General features: G+C 40.0%; 1 protein-coding gene across 15 annotated transcripts in view; it reads right to left on the reverse strand.

Annotated features, from left to right (window-relative positions):
• Positions 1 to 19,336, reverse strand: part of atp2b2 (ATPase plasma membrane Ca2+ transporting 2) — a 159,522-nt gene that overhangs the window by 26,192 nt on the left and 113,994 nt on the right. For 11 of the 15 annotated variants that reach the window (XM_037794094.1, XM_037793327.1, XM_037793093.1 and 8 more), the window contains 4 exons: positions 16,242 to 16,283; positions 13,328 to 13,492; positions 10,953 to 11,167; positions 8,820 to 9,062 (listed from right to left, as the gene is read on the reverse strand). In XM_037794094.1, coding sequence (XP_037650022.1) covers positions 8,820 to 9,062; positions 10,953 to 11,167; positions 13,328 to 13,492; positions 16,242 to 16,283 — 665 coding nt within the window. The remainder of the gene's footprint in view (positions 1 to 8,819; positions 9,063 to 10,952; positions 11,168 to 13,327; positions 13,493 to 16,241; positions 16,284 to 19,336) is intronic. The other 4 variants (XM_037793480.1, XM_037793781.1, XM_037793950.1 and 1 more) reach the window with 1 other exon arrangement.

The raw sequence follows: 19,336 nt of genomic DNA on the forward strand, positions 1-19,336 counted from the left end.
AATTGGTGCACTCACACTCTCCATCTAATGGCCGTTCTTGTCCACCTGCTAACGAGGTTTTGATAGAGAATGCTAATAATGTGTTAATGTTTAGGCTTTAATATATTTCCATGCAGTGAATAAGAACATATTACTGAGATGCAATCTAGTATCTGAACCGAAGGTCTACGGAAGGTGTCGTGTAAAGGTTGTAAAACCCTTTGAGGAAAATTTGTTATTTTGGGTTATATCATTTAAAATTGACTTGACTTAACTTGAAATCAGCAATTTCAAGGTTTCATTTTTCTGTGTTTTGTAGTTTTAGTTTCAGTAAATCAAATGAAGCAAATAGGATTCTAAGCAATCAGTGGAAATGTGGCTACATATTGCAAAGCTTAATTCATCTGTCTAGTGAGTGATAGGTCTGCTTTTGATGTTTGCTTAATCAGCTCAAATTCTGAAACCACAATGTCTCCAGAAACAATGAATATTGATTCATTCAGGCTAAGACATATTCCACATGTCCCTGTAGCTGCAGCTGCTACGAGCAAGAGGTTGCAGCGGAGACGGGTTAGAGAGAAAAGTCATCTAAAATCTCATTAATCATTAAAACCCAATCAGAGCACTGGCCCATGTTCACCTAGTAATTGGACATATCTGGTTAATGTTCAGCTGTGTGTCTCACAGATACAGACAAGAGTATAAATACTTTATACCGAGTTTACGGTAAATAACAGAATGAATGCCTTTTCCTAATGACCAATGATTACATCAGGAAGACACTGGCTGTCATTGGCTAATGAGGGGATGGAACAAATGGTGTCATCTGCACTGTCTGCTAAGTGTTTGAGAGAATAGGCTCCCAGCAACAGAAAAACATCACACTAAACAACTAAATGACCTGCTGAAAGCCATACAGGATGGATTATAGTTTTAAAGGATTATTCATCCATACAACTTTAGTAAATAAGAGGTTTGCCTTCCCAGCTACTTTTAAAAGCAGTAATTCAACAGTTCCTTAATCTACTAAAGAGGACAAATTTCATTTCAAAAAGCAAACTCATTTAAAGCTGGAGTAGGCAAGTTAGAGCAAATGGGATTAATAAAAGTTATTTTTATAAAATGGTCACTATATCCTGACAGTAGTGCATGTTCCTCTGTGTCCTCCGGTGCTCCTAACGACATCTGCAAGATTTCATAGATCGGAGGAAAACAACCAATCAGAGCCGAGCTGGAGTCTGCTGTCTCCGAGCAGCTGTCAATCACTCGTGAACTCCGGTCAAGCAGTCAAACTAGGCAGCGCTGATCAAATATGAATCAATATTCTGTTAACTGTAATGTCTATTTCTCTCCTCAAATGTTTTCAGAAACATTTTGTAGCTGTAAAATGAAAAAGTTTGTGACCTGGCAGCCATGTTGAGATCAGTTGAGGAAATACCAAGCACCGCCCACCAGCTGGAGCAAACTTTCTAATTTTACAGCTAAACAGAACACTACAAGATGTTTCTGAAAACATTTGAAGTGAGAAATAGTCAATACAGTAACAGAATATTGAATCATATTTGATCAGCACTGCCTAGTTTGACCGTTTCATCGGAGTTCGCGAGTGATTGACAGCTGCCTCCGTTGAATGAAAAGCCAATAGGAACGCTCTTTCTCTCTCTGCAACAAAACCAAGCAGGAGAAGATAAATAAATGGCAGACGTTGACACCGCTGCCTTTTATTCTCGGAGATTCCGCAGAGCCTGACGCGAGTTTGTACGCACATGGACAGTTGCTGGCATGGGATGCCCAGCGTTGGCATGACCGGGCTATGGTTGGCAAGTCCTGGCCTGCACGTGGCTGAGCACCAGCTGCCCTCTCCCTGGTCCGTGGGTGCTCCCGCAGGCAAGGACATATGCCAGAGGGAGAGCTGGCAACTTTACTTCCTATTCCACCCGGGGCTCTCCTTAATCCATCCCTCCTGTTCCTTCCCCTTGTCTTCCATTTTCTTACTCTTCTCTTCACACTAAACCCCTCTTACTCCTCTGTCTTCTCTTTCTGTCCCTGTTTTTTAATACTTTCTATCCTGTCTGTCCTTCTCTCATTCCCTTCTATCCTCCTTCCTCGCTGTGGATGACTTTCCCCTCTTCCTCACTATCAGTTTCCCCAGTCTTCTACAAGCCGGGGGGCTTCTGCCTTCCTTCTCGTTCCCTCATTGCATGTAGGAGTGGATGATATTCTAGCTCTCCACACGACTGTACCAGCCAACTGGGCTAAGGCCTGGAGGCATGCTGAAGGGCAGTACTACAGTCTTCCAGTCCATGATGAGGACACTTGTCACGCGAGTTTGTTTTCTCTCTCGTCCTCTTGTATAATTTTCCCATCGTCTTCCATTCTTTTGTTGAACCTTGCTTTGCTTCCCTTTCCCCCTTCACTACATTTATTTCCGTTATTTCCTCCTAATGTGTCGTTATGTCCTTTATTTGCCCTTCTACTGCAGAGATTTGATTTTTCAAAAACAGTAAGAGTAGACACAAGTCTCAAATTCAATTCATTTCAAAACGTGTGTTTTCAAAAATATCTTCTGTAACAGTGACAATACTGATAAAGCCTTCCTTGTATACCATTAGTTTACCTATATATTAATACTAATACACAATTTCAATTTATAAAAATCTTTACCAAATACAGTTATTATATTATCACTATTAGTACGATTATAAAATCTGTGCTCATCATCTTTATTTTCTGGCTTTGAAAAGTTACAAATTCTGTCTTCCCAGACGTGCAAAGCTCCACATACGCAGTATTGCTTACCCTGGACGTTGCCTTTGATGTGTGATTGGCAGGTTATTAATTAGCTAATTTGAGTTGAGAGAAAAGAGATTGTTACAGTAGATTCATAACCTGGTCTCATGTTTTAGGTGTATTGATACCTCGTAAGCGTTCAGCACTACTCAGTTACATCATGCTCTGCCTCAAGTTGCCGGTCAGGTGGTTTAAAGCTCATCAGGCTCCAGCATACAGCTCATGGCTGTGGGATTTATGTTTCTTTCAAAGCTGTACACCATGGTTCACGTGTTTCCATACCAACGTCAGCCACATGGATTTTTCAATGTGGGAGTTTTAGGTACTATCTACAGTATTTGCCCTTCTTCATTTTATTTTAGGGCTGTCAATCGATTCAACTATTTAATCTTGATTAATTGTATGATTGTCCTTGATAAATCATGATTCATTGAAAATAATCACACATTTCTTTATCTGTTCAAAATATACCTTAAACCAGTAGGCAATATATTTTTGCCAATACTGTCAGGATATAGTGAGCGTTACATAAAAATAACTTTTTAATCATATTTGCTCCATTTCTACCCACTGCAGCTTTAAAGGGAGATTTAAAGTATTTAATACTCTTATCCACATGGGAGTGGGCAAATGTGTTTGCTTTATGCAAATGTATGCATATATTATTATTATTAGAAATCAATTAACAACACCAAACAATGACAAATATTGTCCAGAAACCCTCACAGGTACTGCATTTAGCATAAAAATATGCTCAAATCATAACATGGCAAACTGCAGCCCAACAGGCAACAACAGCTGTCAGTGTGTCAGTGTGCTGACTTGACTGTGACTTGCCCCAAACTGCATGTGATTATCATAAAGTGGGCATGCCTGTAAAGGGGAGACTCGTGGGTACCCATAGAACCCATTGTCAGGTCAAGGGACCCCTTTGAAAATGGCCATGGCAGTTCTTCCTCGCCAAAATTTAGTGTAAGTTTGGAGCGTTATTTAGCCTCCTTTGCGACAAGCTAGTATGACATGGTTGGTATCAATGGATTCCTTAGGTTTTAGTTTCATATGATGCCAGTATCTTCTCTAGCTTTAAAACTGAGCCTGATACAACCTCTGAAAGATCGATTGCGTTAATTCGTGAATTTCACAAATATCACTTTGATGTATGTTGATGTATGTAATAACACTTAAATTTACTTTAGGGTATAATCCAAAGTATTTCCAAAAATGACTTTACAACTATATAATATTATTCTATGTTTGATAAAATAGAAAACAGATCATCAGCTTTATTACCACTGACCTCACATTCTCAATACACATTCTATGCATTTAATTTACGCTGGTCTAGAAAAAACTAGAACGTAGTTACTGAAAGCATGAAATCTATCATGTCATGTGTGAGGGAAACGCAGGGAGCCCATTAAGCTTTGTGCCTCTGAAACATCAAAGCATCGTCGTTCCGATGTGATGACGACTTCTTATTCACTGCCATCTCAGCAACACTGTCAGGTCTGTAAGCAAGTGCTGAACACACAGAGCGAGAACAAGAGAGGGAGATAATTCTGCTGAAGACGTCTCTGTCTCTGCTTCCTCTTTCTACTTCTCAAGTAGAGTGTCCAAAACTAATCCACTGGGACGCTGGGTGCTTCCAGCTAAAGACATCCAAGATACTCTCATCTCTCCTCACATGTTGTGCAAACAAGCACGCAACGTCCAGATGACAAAAGCCCTGTGAGCCAAAGCCAATTACAACAGGACCTCACTACTGAAAAAAAAAACGAGGCAGTTGGTTGTGTTAACAAACAAGAAATTGCTCATTGTAGAGCGACAGATGGAGTTTTTTTCCTATTGAACATGAACTGAATCTTGTTTTTCTATTATCTGTGTTTCAACATCAGAAACATTGTCCATTTTCTCAACCACATACTGAGCTACTGTAACTATCCCCGAACACCTATCCCTCACAATTGAAGCCATCTGTGTGAGTATAGGTGTGTGTGTGTGAATTATCTGCCTCTCTTGTCCCTGACCGTAATAATGACCTGAGCAGGTGGTTGGAGCAACATGAGCCGGAGCTCGCAGGACACTCACACAGCCGTGCTAAACACATGCCACTGTGCTGCGAGAACATACACCTGTGTTCCAAATACCTCCTTCAGTGTGATTATGCCTGATAGGACAGATGTGTGTGCATCTGCACTTCACTAGTTTTACAAACAGTCTTCTTAAAAACGCATGTAATATGTCTCATTAAAAAAAAGCTAAGAATGTGAAGTGAAAGTTGAAAGAAAAAGGAAAGAATAACAGTGCGGCTGATTATATGGGGCGATTGTTTGCTTCGAGGCTCTTGCCACTGGCGATGACGCACGTTCCTTTGAAATGACGTCAGTATGTTGACGTCACTGAGTGCCGTTAACAATTTGCTCTGTGGCGTGCTCGACTTGTCTGCAAGAGATACCCAAGGCACACTGGTGTGCTTATTTGTATGCACGCATCCTTTTTAGAATAAATGAATGAGTGTACACGTGGGTATAGTATCTACCAGCATGTGCATGTACAGTGCTTATACTGTATGTGTGCATGGATTCATTGTGTAAATGTGTGTGTGGATTTCTCCCTCGAGGATGAGGCTCCTTCAGAAGAAACAGAGCCGTGCCACTGGCTGTATTATGGAGCCAGAGAGGCGGTAGGGGGACTGATACGGGTATCAAAGCCTGCCTCTTCTCCTTTGTGCCTTTGTGTGGTGGCCATCAAAGACTTCCATAGCCATCCTGGCATCCCACAGGATTGGCCTCTTATATAAGAACACACCAGCTAGCATACTGCGAGGCTGGAGTGGCACTGAGGGAGTGGGGGCGGCTTGGGGGAGGGAGATGGGGATGTACTAAATATTCCTCAGAAATTTCCCGTTTTTGCACCACCTGCTTTCTGAGTTCACTTCATTCCTTAATTAGTAATACGTCTGTGTTTCTGCGTCTTGCTTCCCCTATATGCATTTCCTTCATTCTAATAAGAGCTATCAGTAAATAAATGCATTCATGCCGACATGCACTGTACTCTCTACTATTAATGTGCTAGATTTTATGTTCCGTAGAATATTTATTTATGTATTTTCTGTGGATATATATGTATGGATGATCAGATTTGGATGTATGTATATGGGTAGCTAAGTGGTACAGTAACTACTGTTGATGGAAGGTAGCAAACAGTACAAGTATGCAAGCTGATATCATTTGAAATTCACCCTAAGTTTACCTTCTACTTTGGTGCATGAGATGAGCTCTTTTATGAATGAAGAGATTATAAAACAGACTGAATGTGCCGTTTAATCCTTCTAGTGTAATGTGAGTGGTATAGCCAAGACAAGAGAAAAGCTCAAGCAACACATTACTGTAAAGACCTATTTAAAAAAATCATCTACATTATCAAAAGTCTGTGAATGTCATCTATAGCCGCAACGGTCAAATGGTGATTTATTGATGGAACTATGAGGTTGCCTCAATCACATCAAACTATCTCAATGGAATCAAGCACCGGCAGACTGGTGCATCTTATTATCAGTCAGTTCCCAAAAAAGACGCAAAATACTTTAATATAACGTGCCTTGTTCTTTTTTGTTTTCCATAATTTGTCTTTGCCATGTAACAACCAAGCATTCTCATTTTAGACATGTAGTGTTGTGCACAAATGTGTAGAATGATATCTTACTTCCATAGTTTGCTTGTTAGATTTTAATATAATTATTTTTTTCAGAATTCAAATTTTCTAAATCCAAAAGGTCTGTAGTGTACTGAGTAATTTAAGTTATACCACAGATATTGAATGGGCGCTATTTTGTTTCTTGGGCCTCAGTCTTGACTTGGACTCAAGCCCCGTCTGTACTCGGTCTAACTTCATCTTGACACTACTCTGACTTTGACTTGTGTCTGTCTAGACTTAAGCTGTCCTAACTAAAACCCAGGCTGTACAGTACGTCTGGGTCAAATACAGAGTCACCCTTTGGTATTTGGCAGGTGGAGGAAAGATGCAGCTGTAAGATACACTGAGCAAATCCAAGGACTCCACTTATATATTGAGTGCGGATAGAAACTGCAGCATGTGTGGTGGGATGTCAGATTTGACCTGTCTTTGACAATAAACCTTTATTTAAACAGGAACATTCTCTGAAGACAGAAATGTCCATGGTAAAGAACCTGCAACACAGGGATAAATGGGAATAAATACACCATGCACATTGTTGAGGAATGAAATTAAATTTGTCACCCTTTTATATATTTAGATAGGTGCTCTGTGAGCGGACATTAAAAAGATAAAAATCACTGTGTAAACTGGCACAAAGCCTGGGAGACGCACAATTAGGCTACTTATACGCCTGCAGTAACTGCATTGCTTAAGAGTATCTACTGTGCTTCAAAGAAACACAAATATGTAGCTCTCCATCTTAGAAACCCAGTGACCAACACTCTATTTTCACAAGACTGTGATCGTGCCTTGAGGGGTAGGAAGTGAAATCTGTGGGATCCTTCCATCACAGATGTCCCGCCTGCTCAGCTCATTCCCCATGCATGCTCCATAAGGGCATTTGTCACTTGGTCGGCCATCAATGAATAGACTCTAAAGGGGGTTACAAGGATATTGACACACAGACAGGCACAAACGGTGTGTGTGTGCAGGTGAGAATACATGATCATGCCAAGAAAATTTCCACTGAGGCATGCAGCTCTAAGAGTCTGAGGACATCCTGATCTTGGCAATCTTTTCTTCTAGGATATTTATGCCAAATGCGTTATTATGAAAATAATCTTTCAGACCTGTGGCCTGAAGGAATATCTATGCAAACAGGTTTCAGATTCTGAGAACATGTAACTGTCTGTCTGTCTATGTCTTACTGCATACAGGTCTTATTGGCTTAGAGAGAATCTCTCTTTGCTGCATTCACTGTAAACAAGAGACAATCTCCAGCACTTAGACAGATTGGATTCAATTACAGTCTGCCATGCTCTGAATATCAGATAAGACAGAATTACACAACCGTTCTCAAGGTGACAAGTTGAGTGAATGCCTGATGAATCTAAAGCAGCAGCCAAGGACACCGACTGCCTGCTTCGCCAAGAAGAAAGCACTGCAGAACTGTCTCACTGTCTCAGGGACACTCTCATCATACGGTTTCACCGCTCACACGGAGGGAGCTGAAATATAAGCAGCTAACCCACGGTATTTAAGTCTTAACTAAATAGGCTTTAGTACAATATAATATCTTAAATATGCTAATAAGAGTTCATAGAGAGTACCACATATTATGTAAAATGTAAAAATGGAAAGGGTATATATGCTGTTTCAAATTCCAGATGAAAAACTTTACCGTTTTGTAAGATACACATGAATTCATGTGTTTAGGTGTATGTGTTCAACCCAGTATCACTGAAATAGATCCACCTGTCCACCAGAGGATAGTGTGTCAGTGTCACATTCTGTCTTGCCAAGCGTGAATATTACACGCAAAGGTGCAGTACCAGCAGGGGGCAACAAAACCAGACATTTAGGTTTAGGAAAAATGTCATGGTTGGCCTCAAAATAAGTGCATAACTTAAGTACAATATGTACAGAAACAATGCAACATAAGTACAGAAAACACACCACAAAGTCAATCAAAAATGCATCACTAAGGTAACTTACAAAACACAGGCGTCCAACAGCGGTCTCCTGATTGAAATTCCTGTGTTTGTTGGACCCATCCACCTCCCCTCCCACCCACCATAAGCAGTCTCTCTCACTTTTTATTCTACGTCACTACCTCTGAGCATAGCATATTCAAGTGGATGCAGCAGTTAGTACAGACTACATGGCGTACAAAAGACATCCAAAAAGTAAGAACGGCATTCTTATTGCACGCTTTTGCCATGTGCATTATCGTGTCATTCATACGCCTTTTCGTGCGACCTGGTTGATGTGTTCAGATTCAGAAACAATGTGTGCCTTACTTTACATTCATGTTCAACCACTAGAGGAAAGCCCTCCAAAGTAACTTCTAAAATGCATTACAGGTGGCTTACCAGTATCTTGCTTGTATAGGCGCTGTTGATGGAGATGGAATTGGCCAGTAAGTCCAGTGATTTTGGTGGCAGAGCTCCAGGATCTGGGATTTCTTTATAGTGCACATCTCCAATGTAACACTGCACAGCCGTCATGCGGTTGGTGGTCAGCGTGCCGGTCTTGTCGGAGCAGATGGCTGTAGCGTTGCCCATCGTTTCGCATGCATCCAGGTGACGCACCAGGTTGTTGTCCTTCATCATTTTCTGGTGGTAGGAAACAACATGATGATCATGATGTGTTGCGATGTATATCTGAAAATGCTTTAAAACATTTGGACTACTAGATGGGTTTTTCAATTCAATTCAGTTCTACTTATATAGTGCCAAATCATAACGGAAGTTATCTCAGGGCACTTTTCATATAGAGCGGGTCTGAGCCGTACTCTTTTTAATATAAATGGATATATAAAATGGATGACTAAATTAGTCATTAAAATTGCAATGGCTATAATGGCCACAACAAAAAGAGGGATGTTTACGCTCACATTGTATGTTAACACGCTTATTGAATTCACAACAACAGTCAAAGGAATAAACTATCCCGACTTGGCTCTCACGAAACTGCACAAAAAAATTAATCCATTAATGAAAAATTTGTGACAATTTCCCAGTCTTAAAAACGAAAAAAAGAAAGCAAAAGTGTATATTTTACGGCAGCTATTCTCAACAACTGGGCCTGGGCCGACTGGTGGGCCTCAGAGCGCCATCTAGTGGGCCGCAGAGGTACCGCCAAATGGTTAAATTGAATAAAAAATATATATTTTTGCTAATTTACAAAGCTAGTTATTTTTATATTATAAATGTGCTCTAGAATTCACATAAATAAAAAGTTATGTAACTGTGAAGCAAGGATCTCTGTCGGCCTGTCTGTCCCTCTGTGTGTTATTCACATATCTGGAGAACCATTCATTCGATCGACTTCACACTTGGTCGGTGTATTGCTGGGGACACAAGAATGTGCAGCGGGGGGCGGGGCTTCAGGGATCTTGGAGCATGTCGTCCGCAGCGGGCAGACCGCGGCTCCACGCTCCGAATGGGCACATGCTCCTGACGATTGCGGCTCATTGACTGCCTTCATTTTACAACCAAACTCTTCTTCACTTCCGTGGAGTCAACAGGAGCGGAGTGTATTTCGTCGGTGTGACCGTGAATAAGTTGCGACCTGTGTGGGGTTTTCCCCTGTGAGTAAGACTGTATTTCCCTGGTGTAAGACTTGATATAAACTTATAAAAATAATGTTACTGCCAGCAAAATACCTCCTTTAATTAAATCCATGCTCTACTTTATAACTGTGGTGGTTATGTTAAAGCAAGTGACTAATACACTCATTTGGAATTTACCTCTGCTGTGTGTATTTCGACGATGTTTCTTACTGCAAGTAACCACTACCTGGGTATGTTACTGTTTTTTCCCATAAACCAGAGTGTATTTCACTGGTGTTTCTGAACGTGAGTAGCTGTGACTTGGGTGTGTGATGCAACTACGTCATGGCAGGTGTATTTTTTAGGACCCAAGGAAGCGTAGTGCGGAGTGTGAAGTTTGACAGTATGAGTATGACTGTTCTCGAGAGAGCATTCAGCCGTTCTGAACAGCCATGTTTTGAACGGGCACTGCACTAGTTCAAACAAAGCATAATTTCAATGACCAGTTACATTTGAATATCACCATGCCAATCATGACACATCATCAGGTAGCTAGCTAACGTTCCCTCAGATGCAGTAACACAAAATGGATCGGGTTTTGAAACGAAAAAGTGATGTGGGAGACAACCCTGCGGCAGTAAAGGCTACAAAGCGTGGTGAGGAAATATGACCCTGAATACATTACATTTAGATTTATAAGGGCAGGCAGTGATGGGTGAGGTTAAGCAGAACTTATTAAATTATTTTGGACGGTGGAATAACACAGCCCAATTTATTTTTAACTCCTTTTTTAGTCATGTTATGTTTTTTTTATCATTTATTTGGAAGGTTGGGAAGGGAAGTGACTTACAATGCATACTATAGATGAACACACGACTAAATGTGTATAATGTTTAAATGGACAGCAGTGCCTCAATGTATACAATGTATGTCTTTCACTATTATTCCTCACCTTGACAGAGTAGGCCAGGGAGATGGTGACAGCCAGCGGCAGCCCCTCCGGCACAGCCACCACCAACACAGTCACACCGATGATGAAGAATTTGACAAAGTACTGCACGTAGACGGGAGTGCACTCTGGCATCCAAGGGTTCTTCTGCATCACAAAGTTGTCAATGCAAAAGTACAGGACCAGAATGATGACTGTGACGGCTGACATGAGCAAACCTGAAAAAAGATACAAAAGGTTATCAGCTGAGCAACGGAAGGTAACAAGATAAGAGTCTGGGTGGAGCGTCACTTTATGTGATCCATGTGTCGAAATCCATCTGAGGCCTGATTCCTGTAACATACAGTAAATGTGCTCTAGTATCGTATGGGGAAAAAACTGAGCAACTAAAAGGAACCCAGTGCAAAACATGGGGAGAACCTTTAAAGGTCCCAGATGGCCGTAGAGGGATTAAAACCCAGAGCCTTGTTGCTGTGAGGCAACAGTGCTAACCACTGAGCTACCATGTTGCTTTAATTGATCTTCACATTTTGACTTGTCAAGCATGTCTGTAATTAATAACGTTTATTATGGCTGCTTTACTGTATATGTATATGTGCCAGAGTCAGGTTTTTTTTTTCATGCTGGCTCGCTTAGATAGCATACTGACACACCTACACTGAACAAAGACAACATTTAATACGTTATTAGTTACACTTTTGGTGCAATGACAAGTCAAAATGTTTCTGTGAAAATAGTCAACACCATATTAATTTAGGGGTAAACAAACTCTATAAAGTCTCATTAGAGAACAATAGTAAGAAGTTTGTCAAGTCAAAATGTATTGCAGGACTGTTGTATTAGCCTGAATTAGTTTCATCTAGGTGGACCTAATAAAATGGCAAGTTGGTGTATACTCCCTTGTGGGTGTTTGTCATTTCCACAAGGGCCAAGATTGGACAGACCCTAGTCATAACAACGTATCACTCTCTCTTCATCATTCCTCATGACAATATGCCAGCTTAGGTTAGAAATAGGGCTGCAACTAACAATTATTTTCATTGTTGATTAATCTGATGTCTTGTTTTATCCACAACTGAAAGATATTCAGTTTACTGTCATAGAAGAGTAAAGAAACCAGAAAATATTCACAATGAAGAAGCTGTAATCAAAGAATTTTCATGCTAAGAGAATCACGTGCTAGGGACAGGTGTATTTTGTCACAAAACACTAAGTGAATTCTTACAGAGGCAACAGTTAGTTGCTATCATCAAAGATGGCGGGTAGATTTATGTCGCGCCTCTCTTGGCTCTGTTTGTGCCTCCACACGCAGTAGACCATGTGTCACTTTCTGCTCTAATAGAGGCTGATGCATTAACATGCATCGTGTTAATGCAATGTAGTCAAGTAAAGTTTCATGATTTAAGTAATTATGGGGCTCTGAAAGCTAATGAGACAAACCCGGTGTCAGGTTGATACATACCAGATGTGTGTAGAGAGCAGGGAAGCTGCAGTAACATAAAACACTGGCATATATGCTAGAGGGTCACAGACCCTGAAGTGTATTAAGAAGACTAAGCATTTTCTACCAGACCCACAGGATGCCATATGATCTTACAGTGCTGCTTGTATGCTAATCCATCCACGGTATTTCATTGTTCTGACACCACGTCCTTATTCCATCACTCACACCAACAGTCTGATGTAACAGCACACTGTCAGTAAACAGTTAAGAGCTTCACATGTTCTGAGAATCCCTTAAAGAAGTCAAAGAAAAAAGAAAACCTCAAGCTCTTCAAAGAAAGCATTGGCGGTCAGTTCTTTTGACTTCCTAAACACCTATTAAGACTGGTTCAGAAACCCCAGCATTTTTGCATGACGTATTTTAGGTATGTAGTATTAATTTGTTCGACAGTAATCCTCCTATGTTGCTGCTGCGAGGACACCCACAGTGTGGGCATAAATGGCATGGAGGCATCTGTTACTAAAAATGCTTGCAGCTGGTACAGACCCACTGCAAGTGTTTCAGACATCAACTCCTTGGAGCCATAAATTGCTTTAAATGGCATTACAAACAATTGATTATGGTATGGATTGTAAAACTGCAAGTGAAAACGCATAATGACAAGCATAATGCAGTCTCAGCTGTTCCCACTACAATGACTCAGCAAGTCCCTAGAGGGAAGGTCATTTAGAAAAATAAAGTGAACATCTACAGTTCCATAATAATAACTTTAGCATTCGTCTTAACTACTGTGATTGCTTTAAGCGACCAAGAAGTGAGTCTTATCAGTGCAACATCTTGCTTTGATGGACAGGATGATGGTTCAGTGCCTTGTTGTCCACCGATTGAACTGCCTGAGAGAGTGATGGACTTGTCCGTGTGCAATTTGCCATACCTGCTTTGCCAATCTGGACGGCCAGTTTGGTGAGCTTCCCTTGAAGCACGGACTTCTCTTTCTTTGAACCGGGCGACTTCTTTTTCTCTTTCTCATCGGACTCTCCACCTTCAGCACTCTTTAGAGGCTGCATCTCCATGGCAGCTGCTCCATCCTGCTTCTTTACTGTAAACACCATAAAACAAAACAAAACAACAGACAGCAGCAGCGTTAGAAATGTAGATTAGACCATGCAGCGAAGAGGAACAGGGAGCTTCAACACCCAGGTGTTACACTAGCACATACATACAGTTTAGATTTAAAACCAAGAAGAGATCATATGACATCCCATGACAAGATGGGAACTAATTGGTATGCATTAAGCTTTCACACACCATAATGAGGACTGTTTATGTCTCTGCATTGTCTTCATGGTAAAATCAGAGATGCTGGGAACCTTGTTTCTGTATAAAATATGGGAACTAAAAATCCATGGTCTTCTTTTGCTGTAGTAAGGGAAACACTGTTTCTTATCATTCAAGCAATTTTTTCATCACAAACGTCATATTTATAGTAAGTCATGAATAATTCAGTGGTCCTACATCCAACGTCCAAGCCATGTTTACAGATTATTTAGATGTTTATATAAGGAAACCTTATACACAGTGTAGCACATTTCACACACAAGGAAAGCTCACTGTGCTTCACATAACAAAAATAAACAAAATACAAAGAACCACAAAAGAAACAAAAAGATTCAAAAGTCATAAAGGGATGATGTGGGGAAAAAAGCATAATTAAAAATAATAAAGATACACTTTTAAATAAATTGAAGTGGAGAATATATATCGGTTTTAAGTCCAAAATAGAGTCTCAAGCTTTCTGGGGGTTTGTTCATTATTATTGGCATAATAATGAAACATCAGTTTTTAGTTGTTAAGATGTTTTGTTTAGACTGTGTTAACACTGCAGATCAGTTTCAAATTACTTGTAGGTGTAGAGAATTAAAATTCGAAGCAAGTCAAAAATATATTTTAGCCTTAACCCACTGAGTGATGTACAGTATAGACCGTGATATATACTGTATACAGAATAGCAGCAGGGCTTTAAAATCATCTTTTTACCATACTGGAAGACAGTGCAGAGATCTAAGCTGAAGAAAGCTTCTACTCTGGCAATAACATGATCACAGAACTGCATGAGAAATTGTCAACATAATAAAAAATAAACTGTACATTGCTGAAAGCTCATCTCTTATAATTATAATGACAAAAACTACAGTAATGATTGGAAATCCCCAAATAGTAGAACCTTGTATATGAATGTGATCATACATTTCACTGAAACAGCAATCTCACGGAGGAGGCTGGAACACAATAGCTGCATGCTGCAGACTGTTACCTCATATTAATTACTCTCCTTGTCTTGCACAAAAAATAAAATTGAATAGCACTGCTTCCACTAGTCAAACGTCTAAATCCAAAAGGTTGTTAATAATAGTTTGCTAAAATACACAGTGATCTATGTATGTTACATAATCTATCTTCACACTTACTTGATATTCTATCTACTTTATACTGTAGGAAATATGTTTGTGTGGCAAAAATGTTTTCCCTATTTTCTGTAAAAAAAAGAAAAGAAAATTTGTTCATACTGTAAAACCAATCCTCAATTACCTCACTCTGTTTCCATCTCTCTCCCCCTCACACACACACACACATACAGCACAGTGCTTCTCTGTTAATGTAGCCCATTACCAAGAATCATTTCAGCCCAGTTTTCCAATGCTGATGACAAACCTTTTAATGTTGGACATTTGTCATGTCTCTCTGGTGGTGCATTTGTTTTTCCACGCCCATGACACAAGACAGAAAGTAGCCAACTGTATGCGGCAGAAGGTCAAACCCTTTGCCCTTTCACCCCTTTTCTCTTGGGACACTTTGACTTGCTCATCTTGTGTCTGTTATTCCATCTTGGTATGTGGTATGTGTAGACTTATTGGTATAAACTGATTAAAGAGTGGTGAGGATGCCGACAATTTCCAAGTTTGAATTTTTAGATGACAGAAAAAATATATTGGTCTGTTCACTTGACAAGTGCAATTCAAAGAAAATGCATGAATAAGTAATTGATTAAAGACATTTGTGTTTTTGACTGTTTGTCAGACACATTAAGATATTTGAAGGCATCTCTTTGGTACCCTGGGATAAACATTTTTCATTCTGTTTAATTCTTCACAGACTAAATTGATAGATTAACAATAATAAAAAACAATCATTACTGTACAGTAGTAACACCCCTGAAGGACACCATCAACAACGTCGTATCCCTTTAATCACAGACAACTTATGTCATATTGTATCGGGAACATTTCAAGGAAAAAGTGGAAAGGGGAAAACAGGGTGTGGTGTATAACTTGAGTACTAAGAGGACAGTTTTGAGTGGTTTTGGTGGAAAAGGGCAGCCTGAGTGAGGCAGATACAGCAGTTGAGGGACAGGTTTCTGTTCTCTCGTAGATAACAAGACAACACAACAAGAACAACAACAACAGAACAACAGACCAGGGACAACACATCAGTGACAGACAGAGTGAAGAGGAGGGATTTTCTACACTAATATGACTGCAGGTAAAACCTGGGTCAAACACTGACGTTCTCTGGGATTGACTTAATCTGTAGTGGTAGACTTTGGAATCTAAATTAGCACTGCACAAAAAATTGAGACAGTGAGGTATTAAGAGAGTAGAACATAATGAAGGCTGGAATAAGTAAAGCAAAGTAGGATTTCCTACCTGCATTTGACCCAGAGTTTACACCACACACCATAGAAGGGAAACAATGAGAAGAGGAAGAAGAAGAAGAAGAGAGGGAAGGAGGGCGAGGAGGAAGAAGAGAGAAGGCAGGGGAGGAGAGAGTGAAAGATATGGTTTGGTTACCTTTAATCTGGTTGCTCTCCATATTGCCATCTTGCATTTTACCTATGATGGAGACATACAAGACAATAACAACAAAAATAACCAAGGCAGACAAGTCAACAAAGTATCACCACAGAGACAGCACACACAGTGAAAACCAAAAATTCACAAACAGGGAGACAGGAAAATGACTTTTAATACAACGTCTCTGTGACAGTCACATAGAAAGGCTTGTGATGTGTCAGTGATGTAATGTACAAACAGAAGCTACAGCTGCTGGCAATGGGCTACAGACAAATACGGTAGTGTGCAGATTTTCTTGTATTAAGTGGGGGGGAAATTAGGCGTTTAATAGACGTCATTTTATTGCATAAGTAAATAATTCGGTAATTAAAAATGCTTAATGGGCCTTTCTGAAACAAAAATATTTTGACATCGCGTGTGACATAATATGCTGAACATTAAAAGAAAACTCCAAGTCGAATATTGTGACATACTCACACTATGAGCACAGGTAATTCCACACACATTATCATCAATACGAGTCAAATCGTCAGGGTATAAAATGAGATATTAAGACATAGAGTAGATACAGCATTACACTGAACACCTGACAGTGGGGGAGAGTACACCACAAATACACAGCACATACACACAAACAAGAGAGTGCATGCATAAGAGGGAAATTCAGAAAGCACATGCAAGATCACACGCTTAGGGGGAAGCAGACTGGAGATGTGAACAATACAGAAAGAGAGAGAGAGAGAGAGAGAGAGAGAGAAAGGGAGCCAGAAGGAAAAGCCTCCCACATGGCAAAGTTACATAAGAACAACTGAAGGAAAATCGAAATCTAAGTTCAGGGACAGTGCATTTATTATGCTGTTGGATTCTGCTTACACAAGGAGCGAACTTAGAGTGAACTTAATTTAAATGTGCGTTTCAATGACACAGTATCATTTTAAATTGCAGAATCAACCAGCTGGTAGTCTAACAGAGTACATACAGTATATATCATCTTGCAAGCCGATGAAACATAAAACTAAACGTTACATGAGTCTTGTGCTTTCAAACACACAATGTTAACAAAATAAGAACATAATATTCAAGAAAGCATTTATTATATGCTGCAGTGTTGATCCCATTATCTACCCAGGCTATAATTATAGAGATATGCACTCTTTGTCTCAGTGCAGGGCAGTCAAATCTGTCTTTCAGTGCTTTTGTGCTCAAATGTCACCGAGAAAATTGCTCAGGTAGAGCTGGAAGATCAGATTTTCTCAGAATCTTCGCCATGTATGTGGAGAATAAATGGCTCGTTTCACCTCCACTTCCACATTAGCCAGTTCCCTGGAGTCACAATAAAGCTGAAGATGACAAATCGCTTTGTTCCAGCCCAGGAGAGCACAAGGTCGTCATTACAGTGCAAATCACGCTCCTCCTGCCTTGAGTACTAACATTTTTGTGGCTGCTCTCCAAGGAGACAAAGATAAGAGAGAACCCAGTGCAACAATGAATGAAGTTAATCTTTTGCATCTTGTCCAGCTAAAGCAAAAAATGAAGGATTCGCACTAAGTGATCTCAGAGGACATCCAACTACAGGAGACGGCCCTACAGTAGGATTTGGCCACCAGTCTTCAGCTAGCGTCTAACAGGCACCATTTAATGACGTATTTATACATTTTGGCAAGTATCTTAAATATTTTCTTGCAGAGATATGACACTACCACTAGCAGCCAGTAAGCTTAGCATAAAGACTGGAAACAGGGGAAACAGCTAGCCTAGCTCTGTCTGGCGGTACCAGCACCTTTAAAGCTCACAACTTAACACATTATATGTCATTTGTTCAAGTTTGATTTGTACAAAAAACAAAGTGCAAAAATGCACCCAATTCGACTGTTATCAGCTCATTAAATATGCGTTATCAGTCGTTACAAGCCTCATAGTTGTGGGTCAGTAGGGGCCTGCTACACCTACTGTGTTGTAAAAGTGAAAGCGAAACTTAAAAGCAACAAATTCTAACACGTTTTATAACGTTACGTTTTGAACACAAACAAAACAACTTCTTTACGTTTAGGACAAAAAAACACTTAGTTAAGTTTAAGGAGAAACATTGTATTTTGGCTTAAAATAACTATGTTAGAAAAGTGAAAGTGAAACTTAATGCGTGTGAACACAAAGACAACTATACAGTGCTGGTTTCACACGGGATGCGAACCCCAGTCTCCTGGGTGAAAGTAGTGTGTTTAATGTCCCATTCATTGGCCCCGACCTCCACCCCATACAGAGTGTCACGCGGCCTATACTACATACTGGAACTGTGATGCTGGAAACTTGAATTTCCCTCAGGATCAATAAAAATACTATCTATCTATCTATCTATCTATCTTGAGTGCCTGACTTCCGCTTTTGCTCCTGTCATAATTACTACGGTCGCTAGATGTCGCTGTCGTCTTATTTTATTTCTTCTTTCGGTGATCTACCATGTGAATCGATGATTAAACCTACTAGTGGGTGTAGCAGGCACCTTCTGACCCACATCTATGAGCATACTTGCCAACCTTGAGACCTCAAAAAAAAGTTTGAAAATTCTCATACATCGGGAGAAATAAGGGAGAAGTGTGACGTCGGGAGGAAACCAGGAGACGGCAATGACATACAGGAGTCTCCCAGCAACGGGAGGGTTGGCAAGTATGTGTATGAGGCTTAAAATCACCGGTAATGGCCATTTAATTACCTGATAACAGTTTAACAGGCTGAAAAAGGACACTTTATGTTTCAGGCTATTTCTTGGCTGGGAGCAGTGGTATCAATCTTCTAATCTAACTCCCAGTAAGAGAGGGAATAAGCGGAATTCCCCAAAAATTCAAACTATTCCTTTAAAGACACAACACAATGTTAAACAAACAAATGTTGCAAGACTTCACCAATGTAATCCTTGCTCAAAAGGTTTTCACTAAGTCTTCGCATCCCAGAGACCTTATGAGTTTTATTTGTTTTAAGTTTCCATTTAAAGATAAACCACAAAGAAATCCAAAATCATTACAAATTTCTCCAAGACAGCTATGTAGTATATACGTTAAAAGCGTTACAAGACAAAAGATAGCGTAAAGAGAAGA

This window comes from Sebastes umbrosus, chromosome 1 (genome assembly GCF_015220745.1).
Source record: "Sebastes umbrosus isolate fSebUmb1 chromosome 1, fSebUmb1.pri, whole genome shotgun sequence".
Lineage (NCBI taxonomy): Eukaryota > Metazoa > Chordata > Actinopteri > Perciformes > Sebastidae > Sebastes > Sebastes umbrosus.